At 50.1% G+C, this 25,735-nt stretch overlaps 15 protein-coding genes across 15 annotated transcripts; 7 read left to right on the plus strand and 8 right to left on the minus strand.

Moving 5' to 3' along the window:
* Window positions 1-220: 220 nt before the first annotated feature.
* Window positions 221-1,640, minus strand: CC77DRAFT_1019156 (hypothetical protein). Its single transcript, XM_018524769.1, has one exon. It carries the CDS (start codon window positions 1,429-1,431, stop codon window positions 280-282), a length of 1,152 nt encoding a protein of 383 aa, XP_018387574.1. The 5' UTR covers window positions 1,432-1,640; the 3' UTR covers window positions 221-279.
* A 256-nt stretch (window positions 1,641-1,896) lies between these two features.
* CC77DRAFT_1030107 (Rox3-domain-containing protein) lies at window positions 1,897-3,102 on the plus strand (the record flags this gene model as incomplete). The annotated part of the gene is made up of 1 exon (XM_018526562.1): window positions 1,897-3,102. One exon carries the CDS (start codon window positions 1,897-1,899, stop codon window positions 3,100-3,102), a length of 1,206 nt encoding a protein of 401 aa, XP_018387575.1.
* Window positions 3,103-3,892: 790 nt separating this feature from the next.
* On the minus strand, window positions 3,893-5,109 carry CC77DRAFT_932154 (hypothetical protein; the record flags this gene model as incomplete). Its single annotated transcript, XM_018534248.1, has 3 exons — window positions 3,893-4,099; window positions 4,362-4,649; window positions 4,702-5,109. 3 exons carry the CDS (start codon window positions 5,107-5,109, stop codon window positions 3,893-3,895), a joined length of 903 nt encoding a protein of 300 aa, XP_018387576.1.
* CC77DRAFT_1019157 (hypothetical protein) lies at window positions 5,095-5,572 on the plus strand. The gene is made up of 2 exons (XM_018524770.1): window positions 5,095-5,325; window positions 5,385-5,572. The coding sequence occupies exons 1-2, from the start codon at window positions 5,125-5,127 to the stop codon at window positions 5,424-5,426; spliced, it is 243 nt and encodes an 80-aa protein (XP_018387577.1). The 5' UTR covers window positions 5,095-5,124; the 3' UTR covers window positions 5,427-5,572.
* Window positions 5,573-6,026: 454 nt separating this feature from the next.
* CC77DRAFT_788296 (hypothetical protein) lies at window positions 6,027-6,714 on the plus strand. Its single transcript, XM_018533181.1, has 4 exons — window positions 6,027-6,078; window positions 6,133-6,265; window positions 6,324-6,464; window positions 6,515-6,714. The coding sequence occupies exons 2-4, from the start codon at window positions 6,218-6,220 to the stop codon at window positions 6,611-6,613; spliced, it is 288 nt and encodes a 95-aa protein (XP_018387578.1). The 5' UTR covers window positions 6,027-6,078; window positions 6,133-6,217; the 3' UTR covers window positions 6,614-6,714.
* On the minus strand, window positions 6,713-8,086 carry CC77DRAFT_1019158 (hypothetical protein). The gene has a single exon (XM_018524771.1). The coding sequence runs from the start codon at window positions 8,045-8,047 to the stop codon at window positions 6,815-6,817; it is 1,233 nt and encodes a 410-aa protein (XP_018387579.1). The 5' UTR covers window positions 8,048-8,086; the 3' UTR covers window positions 6,713-6,814.
* Window positions 8,087-8,273: 187 nt separating this feature from the next.
* CC77DRAFT_1019159 (hypothetical protein) lies at window positions 8,274-9,553 on the minus strand. The gene has a single exon (XM_018524772.1). The coding sequence runs from the start codon at window positions 9,478-9,480 to the stop codon at window positions 8,428-8,430; it is 1,053 nt and encodes a 350-aa protein (XP_018387580.1). The 5' UTR covers window positions 9,481-9,553; the 3' UTR covers window positions 8,274-8,427.
* A 72-nt stretch (window positions 9,554-9,625) lies between these two features.
* Window positions 9,626-11,830, plus strand: CC77DRAFT_960056 (prolyl-tRNA synthetase). The gene is made up of 4 exons (XM_018535594.1): window positions 9,626-9,862; window positions 9,918-9,990; window positions 10,038-10,081; window positions 10,136-11,830. The coding sequence occupies exons 1-4, from the start codon at window positions 9,776-9,778 to the stop codon at window positions 11,639-11,641; spliced, it is 1,710 nt and encodes a 569-aa protein (XP_018387581.1). The 5' UTR covers window positions 9,626-9,775; the 3' UTR covers window positions 11,642-11,830.
* An 83-nt stretch (window positions 11,831-11,913) lies between these two features.
* Window positions 11,914-12,665, plus strand: CC77DRAFT_1093611 (hypothetical protein). The gene is made up of 2 exons (XM_018529688.1): window positions 11,914-12,063; window positions 12,116-12,665. Exons 1-2 carry the CDS (start codon window positions 11,991-11,993, stop codon window positions 12,613-12,615), a joined length of 573 nt encoding a protein of 190 aa, XP_018387582.1. The 5' UTR covers window positions 11,914-11,990; the 3' UTR covers window positions 12,616-12,665.
* Window positions 12,666-13,118: 453 nt separating this feature from the next.
* CC77DRAFT_788520 (hypothetical protein) lies at window positions 13,119-16,056 on the minus strand. The gene is made up of 3 exons (XM_018533183.1): window positions 15,942-16,056; window positions 15,286-15,861; window positions 13,119-15,238 (listed from the first exon to the last, which is right to left on the minus strand). Exons 2-3 carry the CDS (start codon window positions 15,824-15,826, stop codon window positions 13,284-13,286), a joined length of 2,496 nt encoding a protein of 831 aa, XP_018387583.1. The 5' UTR covers window positions 15,827-15,861; window positions 15,942-16,056; the 3' UTR covers window positions 13,119-13,283.
* Window positions 16,057-16,982: 926 nt separating this feature from the next.
* Window positions 16,983-18,488, minus strand: CC77DRAFT_1007626 (FAD-binding domain-containing protein; the record flags this gene model as incomplete). The annotated part of the gene is made up of 2 exons (XM_018523492.1): window positions 16,983-17,234; window positions 17,289-18,488. The coding sequence occupies 2 exons, from the start codon at window positions 18,486-18,488 to the stop codon at window positions 16,983-16,985; spliced, it is 1,452 nt and encodes a 483-aa protein (XP_018387584.1).
* A 398-nt stretch (window positions 18,489-18,886) lies between these two features.
* Window positions 18,887-20,708, minus strand: CC77DRAFT_1019164 (hypothetical protein). Its single transcript, XM_018524773.1, has 4 exons — window positions 19,942-20,708; window positions 19,646-19,877; window positions 19,077-19,591; window positions 18,887-19,002 (listed from the first exon to the last, which is right to left on the minus strand). Exons 1-3 carry the CDS (start codon window positions 20,506-20,508, stop codon window positions 19,296-19,298), a joined length of 1,095 nt encoding a protein of 364 aa, XP_018387585.1. The 5' UTR covers window positions 20,509-20,708; the 3' UTR covers window positions 18,887-19,002; window positions 19,077-19,295.
* CC77DRAFT_1019165 (ubiquitin-activating enzyme E1 3) lies at window positions 20,609-23,458 on the plus strand. The gene is made up of 5 exons (XM_018524774.1): window positions 20,609-20,943; window positions 20,997-21,167; window positions 21,226-21,462; window positions 21,517-22,165; window positions 22,213-23,458. The coding sequence occupies exons 1-5, from the start codon at window positions 20,881-20,883 to the stop codon at window positions 22,977-22,979; spliced, it is 1,887 nt and encodes a 628-aa protein (XP_018387586.1). The 5' UTR covers window positions 20,609-20,880; the 3' UTR covers window positions 22,980-23,458.
* Window positions 23,404-24,409, minus strand: CC77DRAFT_932845 (3-oxoacyl-reductase; the record flags this gene model as incomplete). Its single annotated transcript, XM_018534283.1, has 3 exons — window positions 23,404-23,552; window positions 23,609-23,832; window positions 23,922-24,409. The coding sequence occupies 3 exons, from the start codon at window positions 24,407-24,409 to the stop codon at window positions 23,404-23,406; spliced, it is 861 nt and encodes a 286-aa protein (XP_018387587.1).
* Window positions 24,410-24,631: 222 nt separating this feature from the next.
* CC77DRAFT_1019167 (POZ domain-containing protein) lies at window positions 24,632-25,635 on the plus strand. Its single transcript, XM_018524775.1, has 4 exons — window positions 24,632-24,861; window positions 24,917-24,965; window positions 25,053-25,186; window positions 25,238-25,635. The coding sequence occupies exons 1-4, from the start codon at window positions 24,741-24,743 to the stop codon at window positions 25,240-25,242; spliced, it is 309 nt and encodes a 102-aa protein (XP_018387588.1). The 5' UTR covers window positions 24,632-24,740; the 3' UTR covers window positions 25,243-25,635.
* Window positions 25,636-25,735: the final 100 nt, after the last annotated feature.

A 25,735-nucleotide genomic window follows, 5' to 3' on the forward strand; every position in this document is an offset into this window, starting at 1 on the left:
AAGGCTGGTGTTTGCTGCCAAGTGCAGTGCATGTGGGCAAACAAAGCAGGCTCCAGTGAGGGAACCGGACTAGGGTCACCAATGAGGCGAGAGCACATAACAACGATTACGCATGGAAAAGACTCGCGATTGAAGTAGCAAACCATAACGTGGTAATCACAGCGCGTTCAAAAAGACGAAGTTCAAGATTTAAACGTCAGCCGTTCGAAGGAATACACAAGTGTCGTGTTTGGGCAGCGAGTCACATACTATATTTTGGTTCTATATCCAAACTTATGTTCACTGCTTCCTCAACTTGCTGAGCGCGGCCATGACGCCTTCGCTCACATTCTCCTCTTCTAATTGCTTCCTTTTCACTGGCTTTGGAGCGGATGAGTTAGCCTCATTACCGTCCGAGACACGACCTAGCTCTGCCTCGCGCATTGCCTCTTCATCGTCTTTATCGATATCCTCAGCGGGACGATGGTCCGGTCGTCGGTCTGCATCTGACCCTGAAGCTGCAAAAGGCGCGGTTCTTGCCATTTCCATGGCAAGAGGTCCAGCATCATCCACTCTACGGTGTGCTGTGTCACCAGCATCCGCTGCTGAAGGCGTCTGAATTTCGTCTTCTGCCATGGAGATGTCGCGTGACATGTTTGCTCGGTTGCTATCCTGTCCGACAGTTCGCTTTGCTGCCTTCTTGACTCTGAAGGGTTCCCTGACGGCGTTGCACCATCGCTGAACCTTCTTGTCACCCCACCCTGCTATCAGACCAATTTCCTCCGGCCCGGCGTTGATTGCAGTGCGGATGCTGCCAAAGTTGGATACTAAGCCAACTGCATCCGTCTTGTTTATACTGCGTGGTACAGTGATGAACTCAACCATCTTCTCCGAATAGGTCCCTGCTTGCTGAGCGCGAATGCTGGTTGGCGCTGCATTTTCAAATGTCTTGAAGAGCTCTAGATAGCGGCCAGCTTCCTGTGCGCTCCAGCAAAGCATGACGGTGACGTTGTTGACTAATGACGTCTTAGACAACTCCCTCAGTGGATCTTCATGATTTTCAATGTCGACCATAGTAAGAAGGATGCGGAGACTGTACTGGCCCTTCAGGTCTCGGATACGGTTGTAGATGTATTCGGGGTGCAGACGGTGGTACTTGAGCGACAGGAAGAGAGCACATGTTGTGGCACCAACGACGTAATCGGCAGGAATGTCTGAATACTCCCATGCGACTGAGCGCACACTGTTCAGGATGGGGTTGCCTTTCTGTCGCGGCGAGACTAGGATGGAGCTGGGACCAGATCGCGATGGCAGTGCTTGGGGTTTCGGCTGCTGGACCTTGGGCGCATTGCTCGGCGCGGGTGGATTCGATGCCTCGGAACGCGCAGGCTGCGCTGCATTTGCTGGGACGGCCGAAGCAGAGCCACCGGGGCGCGGCCTATTGCCATCCATGGTGGTCAAAGACGAGCGGTGCACGCATTGAAGCGCGGACGGCGGCTTTGTTGTTATTGTTGTGTTTGGCAGCGGCGATGAATGGTTGACACAGCCTAACAAGAAACGCGGTTTTAGATGGCCCCGGGGTGTCACGTAAGCAGTCGAGACAGCGCTGAGCCCAAACCGCCGGTCAACCCCATCATCTCCTTCACATCTTCGCACCTCCAGCCGCCTCCAACCCACCTGCGCATCCCGCCACCACCACGTCCCCGCACATCTGCCGCACCCGAATCATCGCCAGCGCCGACGCCTGCCCTCTTCGAATGCGCACTATCGAGTAGAGCGCCCATCTTTCTGCCGCGGTCGACCCGCGCGGAGGACGCCAAGCGCTTCATTACGAGCCCTACTCTCACCACTCCTGCACGCCCCCCAGCACCCGCCTACGAGCTTTCCACTCCCTCTCCACCCCCGAAGACGCTCTCTATGTCGGATCACAGCGCAAAACGGCAACGTTTGGACTCGATAGGAAGATTCTCACCCGCCAGCCCGCCCTTTGACGTCGCTGCCAAGGCGAGCGGCCAGCCGACAAAGACGCCCATCCACCCTCGCACGCCCACCTCACCGCCCTACTCCTCGATGAATTCGCAATCTCATGGAGGTTTCGCCCCGACTAACTCGACGGCGTCGTCGGACCGCTCCCCGCAGTCCTCGCTGCCAATGTCTCACTCCCTCTCACAGTCGGCAACATCGGCATCGAACCAACATCCCTTTCCCACCCCGGCGAGCACTGCAGGCTTCATGTCCAGTGCCAACATCGATAGCGATGGTGATGCGACGATGGAAGAGAGCCTAGACGATGACACTACACGGTTGGCTGATCACAGGCTGTCCAACCACAACCGGCAAGGGGAATCACCATACACCGAAGACGGCCGACTACGAGCTGCCCAAGGCATCAGCGGCAGCCAATTGTTCAAACTCAACAACGACAAGTTGGAGACAGCGCGGCCGCACCCCTCGGAAAATTTCATTACACTATATAGGCTCACGCCGCTCGCCAGTTCAGTAGCGCGCAATGACCCGGTAACAGGCGAGAAGATTAACAAGCTTCGCAAGTCCTACGAGGGTCAGATCAAGAAGATGCAGATTGCCGGCAAGCCAAAGGCCACCAAGATGGACGGTGTCTTCCGGAACCTGCTGCTGATGCCCGAAGAAATTTGGCAGTCGCAACACGTGCAGAATAGAGAGCCTGAGAAGAAGGCATTGACACCAGACGGTACAGCATTGAGCTCAGACTTCAGCAGACTGCTCGACGACGCATTCGCAGGCACTGCACCGGGCACTCTTCCCAGCGCAGAAGCTGCCAAATACAAGGCCTATCTCGGTACAGACGATACAGCAAAGCCAAAACCACAAGACATACCACCACAGCGAGCAACTTCCTTCACATCGTCAGCACCGACACCAACCAGCCACATGAACAGAGGTGCAGTGAGACCGGAGCGCTCTAGCTCAAAGCGCGGCTACACCGACGCCGCATTCCAAGGCTACGGTGAGGGCTTCGGAGATGAGTACGCAGACTCAACCGGAGGCGAAGACACACCAGGGGGAAACATGGCGAACAAGAGACGAAAGCTCCAATTTGAACGAACATCACACTCAGTCGAAGTAGGCGGCGCACGACGATAGCGACGTCGGATTTTTCTTTCGCACATATCAACTTAGCAGCATCGGGGTTTCGGATCTCTCTCCACAATTCGGCGTTTACGGAAAATCCATCACGAAAGCGACGGCGGCATTTGCTCGACTGAAAGGCTTCCCACCGACCTCCACACAACAAACTATTCTTATTGGCATAATGCGAGTGGCAGAAGCGATCGAGTTGAGCGATTGGAGGTATGACGACCATGACATTCTCCTACCTCTTACACATACATGAGGACACAGATTGGGGCGCCAGGAATGTTTTGGTTTGTGGTTTTGTGCGCGCGCGCGTTCTCTTGGTTTCTGAGCCTTTTTTTACTCACTGTCAACCATTTCAAAGTGTGCATATTTGGGCAGGCAGATCCCTCATGATACCCTCAGGATACCACGCAGCATATGTGGATACCTATATAAAACGAATCGAATCGTAAAGTCAAACCTGCTTCGTCCTCTGTGTGGTGATCTAGAGCAAGTTCGATATTCGACAACGGAACATGGGTATGTTGCCACAATTTCTTGTTAACACTGATAGTATTGGTGATCCCACCAAGAAGCTCATGTTTTCTGCGTGATACCTTAGAGATATCCGCCATGTTCCACATCTATATCGTACAATGTGAAACACAGCGTATATTTTTAGGATGGATTTTGCATCCAAGATATGATTGCAGAAGCGAGCATCTTCGTCCTGAGTTCTTGAGACCTCGAACAGCGTGTATTCAGATTACGGTATGCCCTAGTACATCAGTCCCAGGTGCATGGCAATATGTTGTATTCAATTATGCTTCAACTTCCATACCGTTGCATCCTGCCACGCCTTACACTTCGTCCACACTCTCTTTGAGCTCCGCGGCGAAGCAATCATATAATTCACCAACGATATCAGCGCTAACACTCCGAAGAACACAGCCCATGGGTACTTCGGTCTAACGAAGTCCATGCTGAAAAGTGCTGTTGTAAAGAGTAGTGGAAAGGCGACGTACTGTGCTCATTGTGATTAGCTATTGATGTAGTTATTGAGGTCGCTGTATCTATACAAGTACAGGGGGCTGATCTGACATGACTTACGACTGTCATCTTGGTAAGTATCTTTAGGTCGTTGCCCTGGTTCACTGCCGTCTCTGCTTGGAGATTCCCTGTATAGGTTTGACTGAGGCTGGAGACAGTGTGGAGCTAAATGGTATTAGTTATTGGGTCAGTGTGCAGGCACTAAAGGGTGTGCATTGAGGCACCTCTGAACTCACGCTATCGAGTTTGAACTTGAAGTGGTCTCGCCTGATGAGGAGTAATTTGCGTAATCGATCAAGTTCTGCAACATTTCGAATGATGATGTTGATGTATGTTGGCCAGGTAGATCTCTCAGGTAGATATGTAGTGAAGATCACAAGCTCAGTACGACTGAATGTATCCCAAGCGTCGGTTATACCGCTGATGCCGTCAATGAAAAGCTGTGCTGTTTCGATGACATCGCTTATTGTCCTTGTGTTCGTCCTCTTGTTATCGTCTTCGAAGACGCGTCTGATCGTTCGTGCCTTTAGAGGTTATTTAGTAACGGGCGTCTGAATTGATGTACGAGTATCTCACATATTCATCCATTCTGCTGTTGAAGGTTTCTATGAGTGCACTGTACTCCGTGACTGCTTGTTCGGTCCGAAATCGAAGCTTGAGAAGAAAGTATTCTCTTGGATCGAATCGCGGTGTAGTCATTCGGAATCTACCCCCAACGGGAGGGTCGAATCCATCACCTTCCTGGCACCCAGTGAAGTAAGTCTTATGCTTCTCTTCAGAGCCAAAGTATGTGTCTACCAGACACAGCTCCGTCCAAAACCATTCATCGGCACCCCAAGAGAGTGAGGAAGTTTGCGCTTCGTGATAATAAAGATCTTCCCGGTCAGTGGACTGATATCTAAGTGGAAGAGGTTCAGTTTTTCGGAGGCGTTTGCCCCTTATCAATCTTGGATCTTCAGTGCCCGCAAGTGGACCGCGGCGCATGGCATGATATGGTATATGTATATCGAAGAAGAAACCCCACGACTAACACAGTCAGCAACTAAAGGAATTGGTCTAGATAAGCTTACTATTGTCGCACTAAAGATAGCCTCTCTTTTAAGGTATTTGTGTAGAAAGTCCCGGAGGGGGACTGCTGATCGCTCCGCCACTGTCGCAGCTAAACCTACAGCTGCCGCAGGTGTAATATTCGGTATGAATCTGTGAAGGTCAATACACGTGCTTCCATTGGAATCTCCCTGTCAAGCTGGCTATCGTACATTATTCGCTTTTCGGCCTTGTATGTGCTTCTCTGTCGTTGATTGAGCCTTGTGTCAGATGTCACTATTGTTGGGATTGGTTCACCTTCTCTTGCATCCGTTCACAGAGTTCGGGAATACCAACAGATCTGGAGAAGATACGACAATCATTACAAGGCTTTCCGATAATCTTGTCGCATCTTTCGTGGTTCTGCCGATCGTCCACAAGCGCAATGATGTTATCGTCGTTACTACGATCCTTCACGTCCTGCAGGCAAGAACCCATTCCGAGTATGCCCTCCGGATGAACTCCATTTAAGAAATCCCTTAGGACTTGCCGTCTACGAGGAATAAGCTCATCTAGATGGATCTTATCTCGTTCAGGCGACAAAAATCTCTCGATCACCTGGGCGCTCGTCTGGTCCAGGGTACATAGCCTGAGATCATCTTCAGGACGATGTTTTGCTTCTTGCCGATGGGTGAACTTCTTCCATGGACTGTCCGGCTGGTAAGTTACGTGCTCCATGCGTTGTCGTTCTGGCGATGCGTTTGGGGTGCTCGGATCGTGCCCAACACATAGCACCTATTGAAATCGCAATCAATTCCGCGGGGCACTTCTCTGTCTTCGCAAAGCACGGGACGAGCGACAAGGCTGAACACTGCGGAGCCCCATAGGTCCATGAAAAGCATAGCAGGGCGTTGTGCATGCACCGAGGTAGGTGGCGTGCTCAGGCTGATTGGTTGATCTGCTTGTCCAATCAGTGTTTAGGTGCATTTAGAGTCAGCAGGTAGGGACTTGAGACACCACGCGGACCTTCCATCTTCGACGTCTCTACCAATATTCTGCTTCGAGAATGCCACCAGGGTGTCGCGTTCTTCGCTGCTGCCTTTTATCATGCGTGGTTAGTTTAGAGATGCGACTTATCTGAGATGCGGGCTGACTGGACTGCATTACAGCAGACGGATCGGATCTGTGTATCCCACCCAAATGATACATCGGACTGGAGCCAATCAGAACAAAAAAACGAGAAAGCCAACTGGTCTACACAAAGTTGCTACCATGGTGTTCGAGAACGTGGTGGGACGGTGGTGTGGTATTGCGTAAGTTAATGTTCATAGATGTCTGGTCCAAATCCAGCTGATCATCGTAGTGTAATTGTGGAGATGGACCGATGGGATCGTGGGGGTATGTATGTAGTTGTTGCTCTCACGAAAAATGCGGTAATTGTGCAGTGGAAGTAGCGAAATAGGAGGATGTCGATTATGACTTCCCTGTCGTGAAAAGAGTCTAGGTTCGCACAGATGGCTAGCACACTCCGTACATTTCAAATACTTCGCAGTAAATTCAGCTCTTTTAGACTTATTACTTATTCTATATCTCTAAATATGCGTCTCCCCAACCAAGAGTCCCCTCAAAACCAAGCCTACATCCCATTCATCTCGCTATTCCGTCAGCAACAATATCTCATACCGCCTACTGCTACACAGCATGGCCACAGATTAGATCCACAATTTAGGCAAGTCAAGTCAAACTCGTCCAACTCAAACTCAAGTTCTACCCACTCCTTCAACGCCGTACACCCTTGGTTCTTAGGTTCATATCCCCCATACATTAATTGCGTTTCACAAAATGCGAACGCGACATTGGTAAACTTGGCCACCTCCAGTGTCTCCTTGTGTTTAGTCAACACAGATTTGAGACATGCAGTTGACGTGTTAGGGTGATCCAACACCAGCGTACGCAGATGCGGAAAAGCGTTTGAAGGAAGCACGTCCTCGAGAGAAGGACCTTGCAGGCTGAGATGAGCATCCATGTCGACGTGTTCATCCCACTGCTCCGCTTTGAGCGTCAGTTCGAGCGTCTGCAGTTTACTCAGTGTACTAAGGAATGCCCGGAATGAAGCTATCTGCGCCGCTGTGCTGTGGAATGAATGGACTGTTGTGTACCCTGTGAACATTGTCGTGCGCTCATCCTCTGGTATCTGATCTTCTATTTCCTTGTACTCCCTCAACCATGTTTCCTTCTCCTCGACGCTGAGAGCGAAGTTCAAGGGAAGTTTTAAAGATGTCAGGTCTTTGCACACGGGAACGAGGGAAGGCCAGATCTCCGAACGGAAAAGCGGATGCGGTCTACCTACGCTGGAGAGCTTGAACTCGGTAATCTGACATCCCACGGCATGCGCTGCTGTAAGGAGTGTATACATCTCGTATTCGCCCCGGATCATAGACGAAGAGTCTGAAGGATCGAGACATCTTTCGGTAGTGTCAGAGCTCTCCCAGATATCAATATCCAATGTTTTGAGATTGGGAAAGTGGCGGAGAATGAGTGTTAGAATACGCATGCCAATATCTCCATGATGTTCGCTCTCGTTCGCATCTCTGGGCAATATCTCTCTCACGGCTTCCCACTGTTTGTCTTCAAGATCGATTTGACCTATCTTCTTTCCGAGGCGCAATCGATCGCTGTCCCATCCCAAGTGTGTCACATGGCGGTTTAGATGCTTCTGGCTTGCAATGTGTGCCAGGTCGCGGAGACTGGATACCACGGGCGAGACATTGATGCGCCTGAAGACGTGTGGTATTGCGGCTTGTGCGAATGAGTGGCCGATAAGGCGGTAGTTGAAGCGTTCTCGCGGTTCAAGATCTGAAATGATGAGGTCGTGGACTTCGTTGGGTAGATGCATTGTTGCAAACACAAGTATTTCTGTACAGCAAAGCAGTTTCTCGCGTGTGGCTGCTTCTTATAGAAACTCAGTGAGTCAACATCCAGGCAGCTGCAGCGGGCCTAACGTCACATGACTATATTCTAGACGACCAAGGAGTATTCGAGTATGTTGGCTGTTCTGTCAAGCTGCAACCGTAATAAGGATTGGTCGTGGTGTCAGAATAATCGGAATCTAGATCATTGTTCCGGTAAGTAATTAAGCTTCTGCTTCATCACTGATCCACAGTGTGCTACTACCATTTATGGAATACGCAGTCACATGCTCTTAAGGATTCCATGGGAGTCTAAGATGGAGCTCTTGATTCTTACAGATCATAATGTACACAGCTCAATATGCCTCTATGACTGATTGTCGTCACCAGCAGGTCCTTTCTCCTTCTCCTCCATATCCATCCTTCGCCCTTCGACGGTGAAGTACAGACTCTTGCTCGCACCTTCCAAAGCACTAGTGAGGCTTCCACCGATACCTTGCAGCATCTGCACAAGCTGTGCTCGGAGTCCGTCGCGACCTCCAGGAATGCTGCCAACCCATTTCGTGCCGTCCACATCGAAGACCTTGCCTTCTACTCTTGCACCCAAGAGCATCAACTTCTGAAGACCAGCCTGTACCGCTGGTTCGTAGTAGTCTGGACTCGCCTTCCGGCTTGGCGCAGGGAAGTCGGGCTTCGAAGGTGACAGGATGGATAGGACGGCCTTGAGGTACTGGGGAGCGACATCGGGGAAGGCGACAACAGCGAGAGGACCCGAGAGTAGAGGCTCTAGTTCCAACTTTAGCTTCCTGTTGTTTGCGATTTCGTGTGCCCGTCTGGAGAGACCGTGTGTGAAGCGCTCGTCCTCTGCGTCATTACTCGTCTGCGGTATCTGCGCGCTCGTGGGTGTGCGCGGGTCTGTGGGGTGTTGTGCATGGTCCAACATGGACTGCTCCGGGTTGAAGAACTCGACAACTCTCAATGCGCTTGCAAAGATGTTTGTCTGGATGACCTGCATCTTAACTTCATCTGCAAGCGTCTCTTGTCCATTCTTCGCCCTCTCCGCATCCAGCTTGCGTAGTGCAATAGCCAATTCCCTTCTTATGCTCATCCATTCTACCGCTTTGACGTTGTTGTGCTGGAATATCAAAATCAAAGGCGAGGACTTGAGGAGCGATTGATACTGCCGGTGCAGTTGCGTTTTGCGGACCTCCGGCGGCTTGTGAGAGGGCGGTTGGGTGGGCGGGTATCGTAGCACTGGGGGCGCGGCTTTGTGTGTCTGCTGAACGGGAGGTGCGGGGGTCGTCGCTGAGGCAGCTGCTACCGAGGCGTAGGTCGCGATTGCGGGTAGAGAGATGGGGTGGGTAGGGTGTGAAGCGCAGGCGCGGAGGGCACGCGGCCTAATACGTATCCTTGGAGGCATTCTGTATGACAGTTAGTACTCTTCCAGGAAAACCAGTCTCTATAGAGGAGCAGGAATGCTTACGTGAGATGTGGTCACGAAGCAATTGAGAGACGGCTTCGCATCTCTAAATATTTCCATGCGCTTTGAGATTCGGCATGGTCTGTGCACGATTCTGAGAGGGCAGATCTCCCGCGCGCGGGAATCATCCACAACGCATATCACGTTTCAACTGTTTCGTTTCTGTCTAAACTTGACTGGGCTGTTTCAGTTCTCCGTCGTGACTCTGGCGAGACATCCATATAGTCGTGCGCGCATGGCGGCTTCCATCTGTAGGGCTGCATGGCAACCGCGAATACAAAGAACACCATTTCAGAGCTTTCGACATGTTAGATATATAGCGGTAAGTCAGCTTACCTGAGAGTCTTCTTTGGATTCAAGATCTAACGATCAATGAGACCGACTCAAGAAATCGATTATCCAAATTCTGGGCACCAACCGGTGGTATATCACCACAAGACAGCGAGCAAGGTACAGACATTACACAGTACTAATCCGTCTTGACTGACAATCTTCAGATGATTCTCACTCTCTCCTTGTCCGGGGTGGCTTTTTGCGCCAGGTAAATATCTAGAATCTCTCTATTTCAACCACCACCCTAACTCATCACGTGCAGGCACATTCTGGAGTTTTCCACCTTCTGCCCCTAGGTCTACGCGTACAAAACAAGCTCGAAGCTCTGATCGACAAGCATATGAGCTCTATCGGCGCTTCAAAGCTCGCGCTTTCGTCAATAACCACAGAGGCATTATGGCGGCAAACTGGTCGCTACTCCGCCAACTCAGAACTCTTACGCATCAAGGATAGGAGAGAATCCGGCTTCTTGCTATCGCCGACTCATGAAGAGGAGATCACAGCACTTGTAGCCAGTATGGTGCATTCTTATAAAGATTTGCCATTGAGATTGTACCAAACTGGACGGAAGTACCGCGACGAACGAAGACCAAGACAGGGCTTATTAAGGGCTAAGGAGTTCATGATGAAGGATCTCTACACTTTTGACTACTCAACAGAATCTGCGCTAAGGACCTATGAGGAAGTACGGAATGCCTACAACAATCTCTTCAACGAGCTCAGACTGCCTTACCTTGTTGCTGATGCCGATTCTGGCAACATGGGAGGCAGGCTAAGCCATGAATATCACTTCGTTTCACCCAAAGGTGAAGACAATGTGTGGTCTTGCAACTCATGCGATTACGTTGCGAACGAAGAGCTTGCGGAGAAGAGCAGCCAAAACCCCACGTCAAATGACGAGAGCTGGCATGCGTTCACTGGTATTAGCGTCGACAAGAAGACAAAGATCAATGTATGGATCCCGCGTCCGTCCTCGACCGCGACAACAAAAGCGAATCAAGGGCATGAATGTGTCAATCTACATGCTGTCAAAAAAGCACTTCCAGAGAACATTGAGCTAGATACTGGCATAGAATCCTCATCACTCACTTCTTTGCTCCAAAAGACCACAGACATCATTGACCTCTTCGATCCCTCCCTCACCTTCGACAAACACGATAAATCCCTTTCTAATCCTCAATCTTCCGCCCTGAACCTTACAATTATCGAGACTGGCGATCCATGTCCTCGTTGTTCCAACGGAAAGCTCGACGTCCAAAAGGCTATCGAGGTAGGCCATACTTTCCACCTCGGCACCCGATACAGCAAGCCTCTTAACGCAGTAGTTGCGTTGCCAGACCAAAACCTTTCATCGCCAATTCAAATGGGCTGTCACGGCATCGGCGTTTCGCGTATCATTGGAGCCGTGGCTTCGCTCCTCTCAGATGCCAAAGGTCTGAATTGGCCGAGGGCGATAGCGCCCTACGAAGCCATCGTTCTCACATCTCCACAAACCGAGGATAGGGATGCGACAGAGGTGTACGATGCGCTTTACGGTGAAGCTCGGAACGGAGATGTAGATCTTGTGTTGGATGATCGGTCAGGAAAGAGCGTAGGATGGAAACTGAAGGATGCCGATTTGATCGGATACCCGGTCGTCATTGTACTGGGTAGGAGTTGGAAAGACAGGAGGGAAGTTGAGGTACAGTGCCGAAGATTAAGGTTCAAAAAGGATGTTCGTCTAGATGATTTGAGACAGGAAGTTTTGGGGCTGCTGGAGCAGTTGTAGTCTACCTGTACAGCGGAGCCTAAGTGTAGATTGACGGCGGATTGGAGCGCCGGTACATCAAGCAGGCATGCTCTACTTTATATGGAAAATTGAATGCAGGCCGTGTCAAAGCTCCAGACTTGCTAGTTCAAGTGAAGTGAAGTAGACAGCAGTTTTGTAGTTTTTCCTGAATATGTAGCTAAAGGTCATACTGGTGCGCTTAAACTACAGCACTAGCTTGAAACATCATGTTTCATGCATTTGTATTTATATCTTGTGAGATCTTACTGCAACAACTCCCTGCGTTCTTACGTAGACACACTTGTATTTCCACGGCAGCTCAAATTCGTGCCTACTGTTATCAGCCGCGATGAGTGAGCCTTCCCGCACTCTCGTACCCATCCTTCAGGCAGTCGCAATCATTGCGCCAGCCGTATACACAGGTAATGCAACTTTGCCAGAATATCTAAAGACTGGCTGAACATATACGTTCAGGCTTCACTTTCGCATACAGCCATGTCGTCATGCCGCCCCTCATCACGCATGCCCCGCCAAAACTCCTAGCCAAACAATGGCTTCAAGCCTACCAATTCGCACCCATCTTTGTCGCCCCCCTCATCTTGACAGGCACTTCGAGTACTGCTTTCCTCGCCTATATTTCCAAAAGCTCTTCTTGTTCGGCGACAGTACTGTATGTTGTCGCTGCACTGGCGAATGCTAGTATCATCCCGTATACGGCGCTGTACATGGAGCCTGGAGTGAACGGTGCAGGGAAGTGGAAAGTGCAGGAGATATTGAATGAAGAGGGAGTTGTGTTGAAGAGATCTGGGCAGGGAACTGATACACATACGGCGAGTGAGGCGGCAAAGAAGTGGGCTGAGAAAGTGGATATGAAGACTATTGCTGAGACATGGGTGAGAACGAATGCGTGGCGATATATCATTACCGCAATCGCCACCCTAGCCAGTGCAACTGCCTCCGTTGTGAAAAGCTAGAATAGAGTATGTATGGGATCGATCTTTGACCCTGACCACCAACTTTGTTTCCATTAGATACAATATCTGCACCACACCTTCCCAGGGATACTCTGTCTGCAACTCTCAACCGGTATCAACGCCTTAGCCTTCTTGTCCCAGCCATCCACACTTCCGGTAGATGCTCTTGATAACCTGCACATGCTCTCGATCATGTATATCCAAAGTTTCATGCACCTTGTTGGACGCCATGTTGACGTGACTCCCACTCCATCTAATTTCCTGGGTTCGAAGCTCCGAGAAGGCAACAGAGTGATTGTGCTGAAACCTTTTATCCCACCGTACCGCTAAAGCAACCATACTAGCATATTCGACGTTGCTGCCTATACACAGACGTGATATCAACTCGACCGTAAAGACAGCCCCTGTATGTCTTTCGGCAAAGGGTGACACAGATGCCCTAGCCTTGAAGATGCTGCCTTTGCCAACGGTCGTACTTGGTGAGGTAACAGTAGATGTACTGAAGAAGTGTTCATGCAGGTTCAGTATCTCGAGACTCGATGTTAGGATATATGTGTTACAGGCACGTTTTCAAACGCAAATGTACGACTGTGCATGTATTTCTCCCTCAGCTGATCGTACATCCAAACTTTACACATGTAACAATGCATCCGCATCGATGGAAATAATTAATATGCTCTTTGACTAAGAGCAGATAGAATCATGTGCCTTCGAATACTGGGGGTATATAGTGTAAGTTTTCTTCTAGGCCCCGGTCGTGGTGTAGCAGGCGTAGCGGGCGTAGCAGGCACCTCCGTTGCTGACTTATCGGATTCTAATTGAACGAATGGTCTGTAATTTATGTCCGCCTCTAGAAGGTCCTCCTGTAACGAGTTCCTTGGTCCAGCGTCCTCTTCATTCGTGGCTTCACGGGTTGTTGGAGTGCGCCTAGCCAACTGCTCTGCGAGAATTTGATAATCCCGTGAAAGGTGTATATTGGCGACACGGTCGTAGGAGCGTTTGGTAGGCTTCCATGATGAATCAGCAGTCCCGTTCGCTTGCCATATGTCTCTGTGGGAGCTGAGGATATCTCGTTCTAATTGTTCGACATCCTTAGTGCGCAATTTCATCTCTTTGTTTTCGTCTCGACTATTGACAGCTGAAGCGCTCTCAAAGCCTGTGTTTTCTAGATGTCTTGAGAGCTTCTGAAGAGTCTTCTCACGGATTTTTCTAGCTGACCGAGCTCTTTTCTTGGGACTGGGCTGCTCCGGGGAACTCGAGAGTCTCTGACCTGACACTGGGACTGGAGGTGTGACTGTGCCGTTCCTTCCCGATTCAAGAGCAGGGGAAGCCGACTTGATCTTGGTAGAAAATTTCTCCTGTCCGATGATTTTCCATACAGGAACCGAGTTTTCCTGTATAGATCTTGCTTCCTCTACCGTCAAAGATTTCAAGTCCTTTATCGAGATGAACTTGACGTCTTGGTATAAACTCTCAACATCTATATCTATACCCCGCGTCTTCAACATGTGTTGTATCGCAACTGCACGCAGCCGGCATTTCATGTTAACTCTTCGGTGTTCAGGGTGTGAAACCCGCAACTCTTCCACGGGTAACCGTACCCTGTCTCTCGCTTTGCTGTTCTTTCGCACGCTTACTTCCATGTTTTGGTACAAATTCCAAACATCTATGTCTATACCCCGCATCTTTAACATCCCTTGCATCCCAAGTGCACGCAGCCAGAGAGTCTCTTTACGTCTTTGGTCTTCAGTGTTCAAACCCGCCAACTCTTCCATGGGCAATTTGTCCTGGCTCAAACCTGTACTCATAGCATCGATCTGTTGCGATTGACCTTTAGCTCTGCGGCCCGCCTCTTTCGCTGGCGACGATATCTGTGGATCCTGGTCGCCTGACTCACACGGAGTATCTACCTTTTCTTCGTCCTCTATGCGAGATACTGATGAAAGCTGTCGTCCAGAGTCTGCTGTGAGGTAGTCATGACCGGATTTATCGTTTAACATGTTGCGCTCCTTTGATAGCCTGCTAGCGGCTGCGATTGCGCACGGATTCGGTTTTGATCCTTTGGTGTTTATGCTTTCAACCGAAGACCAACGCGCTACCATTGCGCCAAGGCTTCTCTTTAGGAAGTGTGTGAGTTTTGATCTTAGTGCTGGGTTGCGGCTCTCTGGCTGTGCTTCTTCGTTCAGGCTCTGACTCTTTTCTCTGTCTATCCTGAGTTGTTTCTGCTCTGTCTCGTATTCTATCCTGGATCGTTTCGATTCCTTCTTGCGTCTCATGAGTACCTCATTTTCCAAATTCCGGAGTTTCGAAAGCTCTTTCTTTTTATACCTGTCCTGAGACGGAACGTCTACTTTCAATTGCTTGTGTGTATCAAGCGCGGCTTTTTTGATGACTTCCTTGACAGTTTCAATGCTTTTCCCAGAATCCACCCACACGGCACCAAGGATAGCTTCAACCGCCTCGGCAACCGCCTCGCCATACGCATCGTCGGCATCGAAATTGGCATTGGGCTTTGGGGTCCACTGATTATACCATACCAAATTTTCGCGTATACCAAGTGCTTTCCCTTTTTCGCGAAGAACCTTTCGACTTTCTAATTTGCTTTGCATCTTACTGTAGTTTGCTGCTTGTTGTCTCAGCTCAGATATGTGAGCTGCACGTCGAACATACCTGCAGGGTTTCCCGTTTGGAACCAAGTATCGCACAAAGCTAACGTGAGAATGCGATCACCTAGCAGTGCCATTCGGTTGTTCCTGTCGACGTGATAAGTCTTACCACCGAAGTATAGTGGTATAGCCGATGATGTGAGCTTCAGTGCTTCGATGCACAGCATTTTGTTCTTGAAATTGTATCCTATACGTTCCTCGACACGCCCCACCTTCGCCGCTACATCAACTAGATCATGATAGACAATTGGTGGGGATGTATGCAATTGCAACCGATTGGCCTCAAGCTCCGGGAAAATCTGATCTTTCCGTTGAAACAGGTGTGGATTACGAGCTTTAAAATTAGAATACGTGCTGTTCTCTTGAATATCATCTCGACTCCAAATGCTTTTGTGGTTCTGGTTGTGTAAGGATCTTTTTACATGCCATGTAAATGGGTTGCTCCTGCCGGAGAGCTTCGCTGGGAGGCGGCAACGAACACGTCTCAGTGGTCCAGGCCACTTCTGCAATCTACATGACGTCCATTGCTTGGGCTTAGGAGGCATCCCGAAAGAGTTGCGCGACCTGCACCTTGGGAAGACTGGCCCATGTTAGTAGTCTGCTCTACCAGAAACGCGGCGTTCTGGTTGGTCGACGGGGTACAAATCGCACGTTACGTACCAGCGCAGCGTCAATTGTGAGGGAGTATTCTATACCCAAATGCTGGGACAGAGCAGTTTTTTTCTACGCCACACTTAAGATGGGTGGGTCGAGCGCTTGGTTTCGATGATGTCGATGACGGAAGAGGTATGAGAGACATGTATGGTCCACCAGTAGTGTGAATCCTTAGTGCATCGACCGCACAGACAATCCTTGCTACCCCTTCAAGACAAACGTTCCCCATGCACGGTTCGGAATTCCATCAACAATACTCAAAATGACGATGTACATTACGGCTCACAATCAAGCTCAACACAAAAAAAGAACCAAGAACACAGGCAGTCACGAAAATAGTATAGTAGTTACCAACGTCAACTTACCTGACGCCTCTTTCGTTACCAGGACTATCTGAACTTGGGCTTCTTATGCATTGTATGATTTGGGCTCGGATGGTAGCCATGTGAAACAACTATTATTGGCCGTTGACTAGCCGCCAGTTCCGCGATCAGGGCGTCGAAGATACTTGATCGAAGATGATTGAAAAGCGATTCTAAGTCATGTTGTGTAATTGGAAGTGGTGGCGTATGCTTGCGCGAGTGAGCTACTGGCAAGTGCGTCGACGAATTGGCATACAATGAACGGCTGCTCGGAGAATGTGCCTATGGCCACATTGTGCCATCCATCACGCATAACACAATTGGTTACTCAAACGTGCTGCGTGTCATATCACACGTCATATACATCAATTCCACAACAACATGACTACATGGCTTTGAGCTCTAATATATAGTAGTGAAGTCGAAGAGGGCTTTTGTATTGTCAATGTCATCACATTTAAGAATGACACGAACCGGAAGAGTGTTCCCGACGTTCGTACTTATGGTCTGGCTCCATATGTAGGTAACACCAACCCCTCTGATACCAAGGCCCAGCGTTACATTCTATCGCCAAGAGGGAAGGACACATACGGTACAAGAAGAAAACACCGAGAGAACATGGCGGATCAAGACTAGGAGTCTTCTAGCCAGCCAAAATAGTTACTTTGACCTTCAGTTGTCCACTCTACAACACCAGCCTTTTTGATGATTTCTTCGCCGGCCGTACGCTCTGCGGATTAGAAAACACGTCCAACGGATCGATTTCCGCCTTGATGCGCTCCAATCTATCGACATTGCCACCCCAATACAGGCGCGCGCTGTTGTCACCTAATTCAGGATCTACATAACCTGCATACGCTCCTTGGTCGTGGTTTGGTAACGCATCGATGATGATATCGTTCACATCGGTAAGAAACTTACGAGTTTTGTTATTTACCTTGCGTAATGTTAATAAGAATGCTTGTTAATTAGAGATATGTGGAGCCCTTACCTTTCCAAACATATTTATAGCATACGATTGATGATAGAAGAGCGCGTCGCGGTGTCCGTACGCTGTAGCATCAGATGCCACGTCATTGATAGCGCCGCCCTCAAGGTCCCAAATGATGAACCACAGCGCGCCACCTTTGTCTGCTCCTTCAATATGCGTGAAGAGCTTGTCGACTGCGATGTCGGGTATCATGTCTTTCTCTGTGTATGCGAGAGATTTGGCGTAGAAGTTGGACTGGATGCCCCCCACAATTTCCAAAGCCACATCTTCGCTCCAGTGACCTACCACACCAAGCCAATCTTTAAGTTCTATTGAGTCAGATCCTGAACTCGAAGGAAGAAGGGAGGTAATGTTTAGGCTGTCGAATTCAGTCTGGCTACCGAAGAAAGTGCCCGTGATGATAGCGCCAAATTGTTCCGTCAAGATGTATTGACTCGCAAACTTCCTAGAGAGCTCGGGTTCGGAGACGAGCTTTTGCCACTTCTTGAACGCCTCAGCCTTTGTTGCAGAAGAGCCATCGTGGAAATTGTACGAGTAAAGCACAGCTTCACCAGGCTCAGCCTGAGTGCGGACCTTGAACTCGGTGACTATCCCAAACCCGGCTGCGGCTCCCTTCATCGCGAAGAAGATATCTGGATTCTGTTCTCTCGAAGCACGCACTACTGTCGAGTTGGCCAGAACCACCTCTACCTCTTCTACATGATCGAGTGAGGACCCCCACATCCGAGATGTTGGTCCTAGGCCACCAATCGTTGCATGACCTCCAATACCTACTTGTGGACAAGTGCCATGGGCAATAGCACGCTTGCCGTTGTCGTGTAGTCGCTTCGTGACATCGCCTAAAAGCGTTCCACTACCGATAGTAGCCTGCCAGGTTGACTCATCCATGGAGAATTGCTGGAAAGACTTCATGTCGACTACAATGGTGCTGTCCTGACCACCTATACCGTAGTTGGCGTAGGAGTGTCCGCCACTGCGCGGCTGAACTTTGAGGCTGTTATGCACGGCACATTTGACGACTGCGGCGATCTCGTCGGTAGTCTTGGGGTACGTAATAGCCGCTGGCGTCAGCGGTATATCGAGGTTATACGGCTTGACGTGTGAGAGTTGGAAAAATGGCGTGTTCTTGGAAGCAACATTCTCTTTTCCAATCGCGTTCTCGAGACACTTCTGCACCGGAGAACTGGAGGAATTGCCCATGGTACAGGAGGGGAATGTCTAATCAGAATGTCAGCTGCTTGCTGATCCTGCGCTGGGACTGAATGTACTGAAGGGGTTCCCCGTTGTCAATTTGAATGCTTGTGAACATACGTGAAGGTGCTCGAGCGTGGCTTTGAGTTGCTTTCTAGCTAAGTCACTGACGTTACCTGACTTGTAAGTGTATTTTGTATTAGGTGGAATAGCGGTGATCCAAGGGATATAAAAGTCCGTCTAGACATTAAGAACGATGCTACGAATAGGCAATGTATTCACCGTCCAGATGCCTAGCAAACACTCGCCCAATCACCCTACCCACGAATAGAGTTAGGTTGTCAACCCTATGTTCTGACCGTACGACCGAGAGCGCTGTTTGCGCTTCGAGTGTCACCCGCATGGTTGCGACAAGTCTACAAATACCGGATAGACGGTCCTGGGGAAGGCGGCTGCGAAGCGTGAATGGCCAGCATTTACGTGGGTATCTAACGACAATTGGCAAGGCGAAACGGTGCCATGCCTGCCATGCATGTTTCAGTCTCGGCCTGCCGCGTAGGGAGTACTTTACAGCCAACCCGATGGTCAGTGGCGTACCTTTCTGTGACAACTGAGAAGATGTGTGCTGAGTCTTAGAGACGACGTAAACCCGGAAGTGGCGAAGGTGTAGATCGCGAGGCAGGGATCGCTCCAGGCCACCCCCACCTTTGTTGTCTACACAAGATAACCAACTGTTGATCTACGCTCTCACCAGGCAGCCATAGTGGAGACTGAAAGTATAATTTTATGTCGGTTCCACCACCGTTCTTTCGGCACTCAATACCATATGCTTCGTGTTCGATGATGTGGTATCACCTCTGCCTCTTCTTTCTCCTTCTCTTTCGCAAGGTCATACAGGAAGAAGTCGATGAGAATAGCGTTGACCTTGGCGTTTGGTTGAAGCTTCAGAATCTCCCTACGGAGGAGCTCTGCAGCCCAGATGCTACAACCCCGTATCTGCATCTCCCAAGAGTGGCCAGATTCGATGATCCCCTGACGGCGTATCTTATTCTCGAGAGGCGGGCAGTACCAGATTATGCCTAATGAATGTAGCATCTGAGGAATGCGGTAATCTGTAGAAGCGCCAGTCAGTCTGAACTACGAATATAGATGATGCTCAACCATACCTGCGAAGATGGTAATCTTGTCAATGTCATCGAACTCGCCATAGCTCTCACCGTCGAACGCAGCCCATAGGTCTGCAACGAAGATCTGGGCTCGCTTCAAAAAGCGCACCTTCTTATTCTCAAATCTACCTTCATCCCTGAAGCAATTGAATTTTTCAGCGAGTAGGTTCACGAGACCGGCTGCAGAGTTGTTCGCGTCTTCAATGAGTGTGATCACACTGCCATCGAATTCCTGCGAAGTCAGTCATAAGTAAAACTGCTTGTGTGTGTGTGATCGTGATCTACAACAAACGCACCTCCTCTAGAATTTGTCCAGCTTCTCTAAGGCATCGCACCCTCTGCTCGAACATGGGGATCTCCTCGTCGGTACCAGAAGTGAAGATGGTTCGCAGGACTTCGTCTGAACATTGTTCCTGGTCAACCCAGAAAGCTGGACTAGTGATTGGGATGTCTTGTTCCAAGGCTCGTTGTAATATTGCAACCAGACTCCAATATCCCGTCCATCTCTTTCCCTTGTACACTACCGCGAAGCGCTCCTCCTCGTTCTTCTCGCTCCAGAAGCTAAAGTTTAGGAGGTCCATGGTGAAGATGAAGTTTACAGTGCTCTCATCTTTTGCTTTGGGGTGTAGCTCATGCTCCGACCAGGTCTTGGTTGTGTAGTTCCGCTTCTCCATCTCGTCAAAAACAAGCTGTGCGGCGACTTTGGTAGATCGCATATCGAGAGCAACGTCCATGCTATTATCGCAGATGAACTGGGCATTTTCCAGGACTTTTGTTTCTGGTGGACCTTCGTCTTTGGCACCACCGCCCCAATGCTTCCGCATGAGGTCTAGCAGCTCCAGGTCGACTTCGTCGTCGGACATGATGATGGTCGGCCGTGTACGCTAGCTCCAATTCCAGTAGTCGCGATGAAGGGCACTTCTGCGGCCGCTCGTATGCAGTCTTTAGCAAGCTCCACCAGACGCAAAGCAAGTTTTTGGTGGCAGTGGGCAGCGACCAGCGTGTGTCCCGGCGCGTTTAAGGTCGACGATCCACTCATAGGGCGCTCGTTTAGGTGCCAAGCTTCGGAGGCTGAAGGCAAGCGGCGCAGGCCCAGTGGAGCGGCGCTACCCAGCTGCACTGACGTCTCTCACCTGTCGCCTTTACCTCGAGACGGCAGCTGTCCAACTTTCGCATGTCGTAGCCTCGCCCACAACACGACTTCGTTTTCGCCCATCTCCACCCCCGAACCCGCAATGGCACGCGACAGGTTTGCTCGGCAGAGCCTCGGTGGCACGCTCCATCAGCGCATCAGAGAGGTAGCTCGCACCACGCGCAAACATGCCATGTGCCAGTCGCTAATCACATGCAGGCACGCGTCTTGATGGTAGGAGCTGGCGGCATCGGCTGCGAACTGCTCAAGAACCTCGTTCTCACCGGCTTTGGCGAAATCCACATTGTAGACCTCGACACCATCGACCTCAGCAACCTCAACCGCCAATTCCTGTTCCGCAACGAGCATATCAAGAAGTCCAAAGCATTGGTACGGCAATGGCCCTGCTCGCAACGCCGTCTCCCGCCTTGCGCTAACTACCTGACAGGTTGCGAAAGAGTCGGCCGGCAAGTTCAACCCCAACGTCAGCATCGTAGCGTACCACGACAACATCAAGGATGGCCAGTTCAGTGTCGCCTGGTTCCAGAGCTTCGGCCTCGTCTTCAATGCGCTGGACAATTTGGACGCGCGGCGACATGTCAACAAGATGTGTCTCGCGGCCAATGTCCCGCTGATTGAGAGTGGCACCACTGGCTTCAACGGCCAAGTTCAGGTTATCAAGCGGGTGCGCAACACCACTCAGCTACTTTGTCAAGCTCCTATGCTGACTTCACTACAGGGCGAAACCGAATGCTACGATTGCACACCCAAAGACGCCCCCAAGTCGTTCCCCGTATGCACCATCCGAAGCACGCCCTCGCAACCCATCCACTGCATAGTATGGGGCAAGTCATATCTCTTCGCCGAGATCTTTGGCACCTCAGAAGACGAAGCGCCCGAGCTAGACCATAGCGAAGATGCCGACAATGCCAGCGAAGTCGCGAATCTACGAAAGGAAGCACAAGCGCTGAAGCGAATTCGCGATTCCATGGGCTCCCAGGACTTCCCGCGACTGGTTTTCGACAAGGTTTTCAACGAGGATATCGAGCGGTTACGGAGCATGGAAGACATGTGGAAGACTAGGAAAGCGCCCGAGGCATTGGACTACGACACGCTTATGCAGGAATCGCTAGGTGTGGGTACAGGAATCGCACAGCAAGACCAAGTCACATGGAATGTAGCGGAGAATTTCGCCGTCTTCGTGGACAGCATCAAGCGACTCAGTACTCGGCTGGAAGAGACGCGCGCAAACGCTGATATTGGGAACTCGGTGCCTATTCTCAGCTTCGACAAGGACGACGTGGACACGCTGGACTTTGTCGTCGCAAGTGCAAACCTGCGCTCACACATCTTTGGCATAGAAATGCGGTCCAAGTTTGACATCAAGCGTAGGGGAACCACATACACTGTCGGAACGGCTGCTAACAAGATACAGAAATGGCTGGCAACATTATTCCTGCGATTGCGACTACAAACGCCATGACTGCCAGTCTCTGCGTTCTACAAGCTTTCAAAGTCATGCGCGAACAGCTCGACAAAGCCAAGATGGTCTTCCTTACCCGTAGCACTGAGCGCGTCATCTCAAGCGAGTCACTGCGACCACCAAATCCCCGCTGTGCAACTTGCGGCGTATGCTATGCCACACTGCATGTCGATTTACCGCGTGCGAAACTGAGCGATCTGGTCAATATCATTCTGAAGGAACAGCTGGGCTATGGAGAAGAATTCAGTGTCAAGCGAGATTCGGATATACTCTACGATATCGACGAGGACATGCATCTCGACAAGACATTCGAGGAACTCGGCCTTAACGGCGACACCTTCCTCACAATCTCCGATGACTCGGAAGAAGATGGGAAGGTTGATTTAGTATTTTCTGTGATACACCAAGATTTCACCGAGAACGCAAACCCACTCAGGTTACCGGATGAAGTCAAGATTGCGACAAAGCCCAAGATGCCTGTACCAGAGACCATTGACCATGCGACTGTCAACGGCACCGTTCTGAACGGTGACGTCACGGATATCAGCAACGGAAACACGAATGGTGCTGCGAAGCGCACAGCCAGCGAAGCAGGTCTCCAGGATGAGCTCGTCCGGAAGAAGGGTAAGGTCATCGAGGAGTCACAAAAGAAAGACGATGGCCACATCACTATCGAAGACGACAAGAATGACGGAGCGATTGTCATTGATGATGACTGAACAACTTGGCGACAAGCTTGATTGCTGGCTGCAAGTCAGCGAACCATCATCTTGCGTCTCGTCATTGGCTCTGTTGGCGACACTAAAGTATACGATATACTTCACTCTTTTTTTCTCGACGTTGGATCATAAGCGTTGGAGCCTGATTGCTTATGTCCATTGCACCCATCTCACCACATCCTTGCACCTGGAACAACGGCTCGGTATTCGATGCGCTTGCAGCATATAGATTTCCTTTTCTGTACCATACATCAGCCAGCCATTTGAAGTCGTCGCCATGGACGTCTTCTGGATTCATTGGCTTACCCTAGTCTAAGGAGCATTTGGTGGAAGGAATCACGTCTGGAGAAAGCCACCAGGCCGTCTTGCAAGGCCGGAATGGCAACTGATTGGGAAGATCTCAAACATTGTAGTAGTAAATGACTTAGACGGCAGATAAGCCACCATCTAGATTCAATACACAATTGTGTGCATATTTGTTTTCAGCGAGAAACAGTGCTGCGTGAGCAATTTCATCCGGTTTGCCAAAACGATTTAACGGTATACGTTGTTGAAGCTCAGAGGCATTCAAGTCTGTTGATCGTCAAAAAAAAAATCATCATTTTGCATCACCATATGATTCGACGCACCTTTTGTCATATCCGTTTCCACGTATCCAGGCACAATGGCATTGACGCGGACTTTGTGACTAGCATACTCAGTAGCCAGAGCGCGAGTGAAACCCAATACTCCCGCTTTCGATGCTGCGTATGCAACAGCCCCGTAACCACCTTGCAGGCCCAGCAGCGAGCTGACATTGATAATGACTGGGACATCAGCATCTTCCTTAGTCCTGCCTCCCAGGTAGCCGTTTCTGTGCAAAATCAATATGGTCAGCACATATACACGTAAATAAGGGAGCCAGCATGCGCATTTACACGGCTATTGAGTGGGTTGCAGTACCGTAAAAGGAATTTCGTCCCCTGCATCACAGAAGTTAGATTAGTTTTGATGATACTATCAATTTGGCCTTCATCCAATGCAGAGAATAGCTTTGCCTGCGTTACACCGGCACAATTCACTACTACGTCGATGTGTGAGGGGTGAGTAGGATACTTGCGCGTGTCTGGTCGGGGAAGACAAGCAGCAAATTGACAAGAGGGACTCAGCGACCAAAAGTTCGAGCCGTTAGATATGTCTCCAGCTATATGTCCATGTTGGTACGGCGAGCTCGATGTTCCGGATAGTTTGGACGGCTCACTATCGTCAGGTGAGGCTTGGAGTCCGGAAGACGACAAAGGCGATAAGCTTGCTAGAACCTTTTTTAGATTTTCTTCTGAGCGAGAGATTAGGGTGCAGCGGTATGCGTTCTTGGAGAATAATTGCGCGATTGCGAGACCGATGCCTCGGCTACCGCCCGTGATGAGGACGTGTTTTGGGCGACTTGCCATGGTAGGTTTGGTACTTTTCGGTCCTGGACTGCAGTCGACACGTTGGTCAAGGGAGAGAGGTACCCGAGACACAGTTTTCGTTTCAGGAACAATCGCAATAGTTGTATTCTAATGGGCTTCCAACGAACAAGCTAGAAGGGAGATACAAAAGTAGATGATGTAAGCCATATTCTGCCCGCGCGAGAAAACGTGACAGCGCGCGCCTCCACAACTTCCCCGCGAACCCACCATTTCTCTCGCGCAACGTCACACACCACATCTCCCACTCGACATATCATACTCCAACTATCTCCGGCACTGAACAGAGTCCCGACATACATTACAGACAATAATGGCTGACGGAAAATCAACGAAGTACGTCACTCTGGTCTCTAACGACGGCTTCGAGTTCAAGATCCTCCGTTCAGCAGCATGCATAGCAGGGACGATTAAGAAGGCACTGGATCCATTGTGTAAACATCTCTACCTCACATGTACACCATATCATAAGCTAACGATCTACCTCAGCCGGCTTCAAGGAAAACGAGGAGAACACCGTCCACCTAGCTACGATTAAGTACGTTTCCCCGGGCGCGTTCCTTGACCGATTGCCATAGCCCCAACAAACGAGATATGCATGGAAATCCTAATTAATACAACGTAGTGGCGTAGTCTTGGAAAAAGTTTGCGAATACCTCTACTACAACCAAAAGAACGCTGAAAGTAAAGATGTCTCGGACATGGATATTCCGCCTGAACTCTGCTTGGAGCTGTTGATTGCGGCAGATTACTTGGATGGTACGTACATAGGAGCCACGTCGGGAAGGGGCAGTTGCTGACTATCTCTAGTGTGAGGTGACGATTGCAAGACCCGCGATAGTCCGGTGTATTCTCCCCAGCGCCTTTTTACACAAGGATACGAAGGCATGTGGGCATAGTGTTTCAGGCATGCAAGCACGCTTGCATAATTGTGTTCCACGAAGCCACCGATACGAGATGGAAGCTTGATGTGGAAGAAACAAGAGACATGGTACAGGGAGCGCTCATGTTTAAGGAGAAGGAAGAGAGAAGACGCCCTACGCACAGCGTACTTTGGGAGCCATACAGTCTATGCGTAGAGGAGTGTGGAAACAGACTCTGAAGTATCGGCGGAAATGAAAAGAGAATGCTTCTTGGTGGGCCTGCGCTCCGTTCTACGGGTACGGCTATCATCTCTCGCTACACAATGGTCTTCGTGCACCTCTGCCTCTTTTGCCTCTGCAAAGTCCGAGTCAAAAACCCCCCCATTCAATTCATTGTTCAGTGTGCTGATCTGCCGATACATGCGACGAAGGTCTGGATATCACT

Source organism: Alternaria alternata (genome assembly GCF_001642055.1).
Source record: "Alternaria alternata strain SRC1lrK2f unplaced genomic scaffold CC77scaffold_7, whole genome shotgun sequence".
Classification (NCBI taxonomy): Eukaryota; Fungi; Ascomycota; class Dothideomycetes; order Pleosporales; family Pleosporaceae; genus Alternaria; species Alternaria alternata.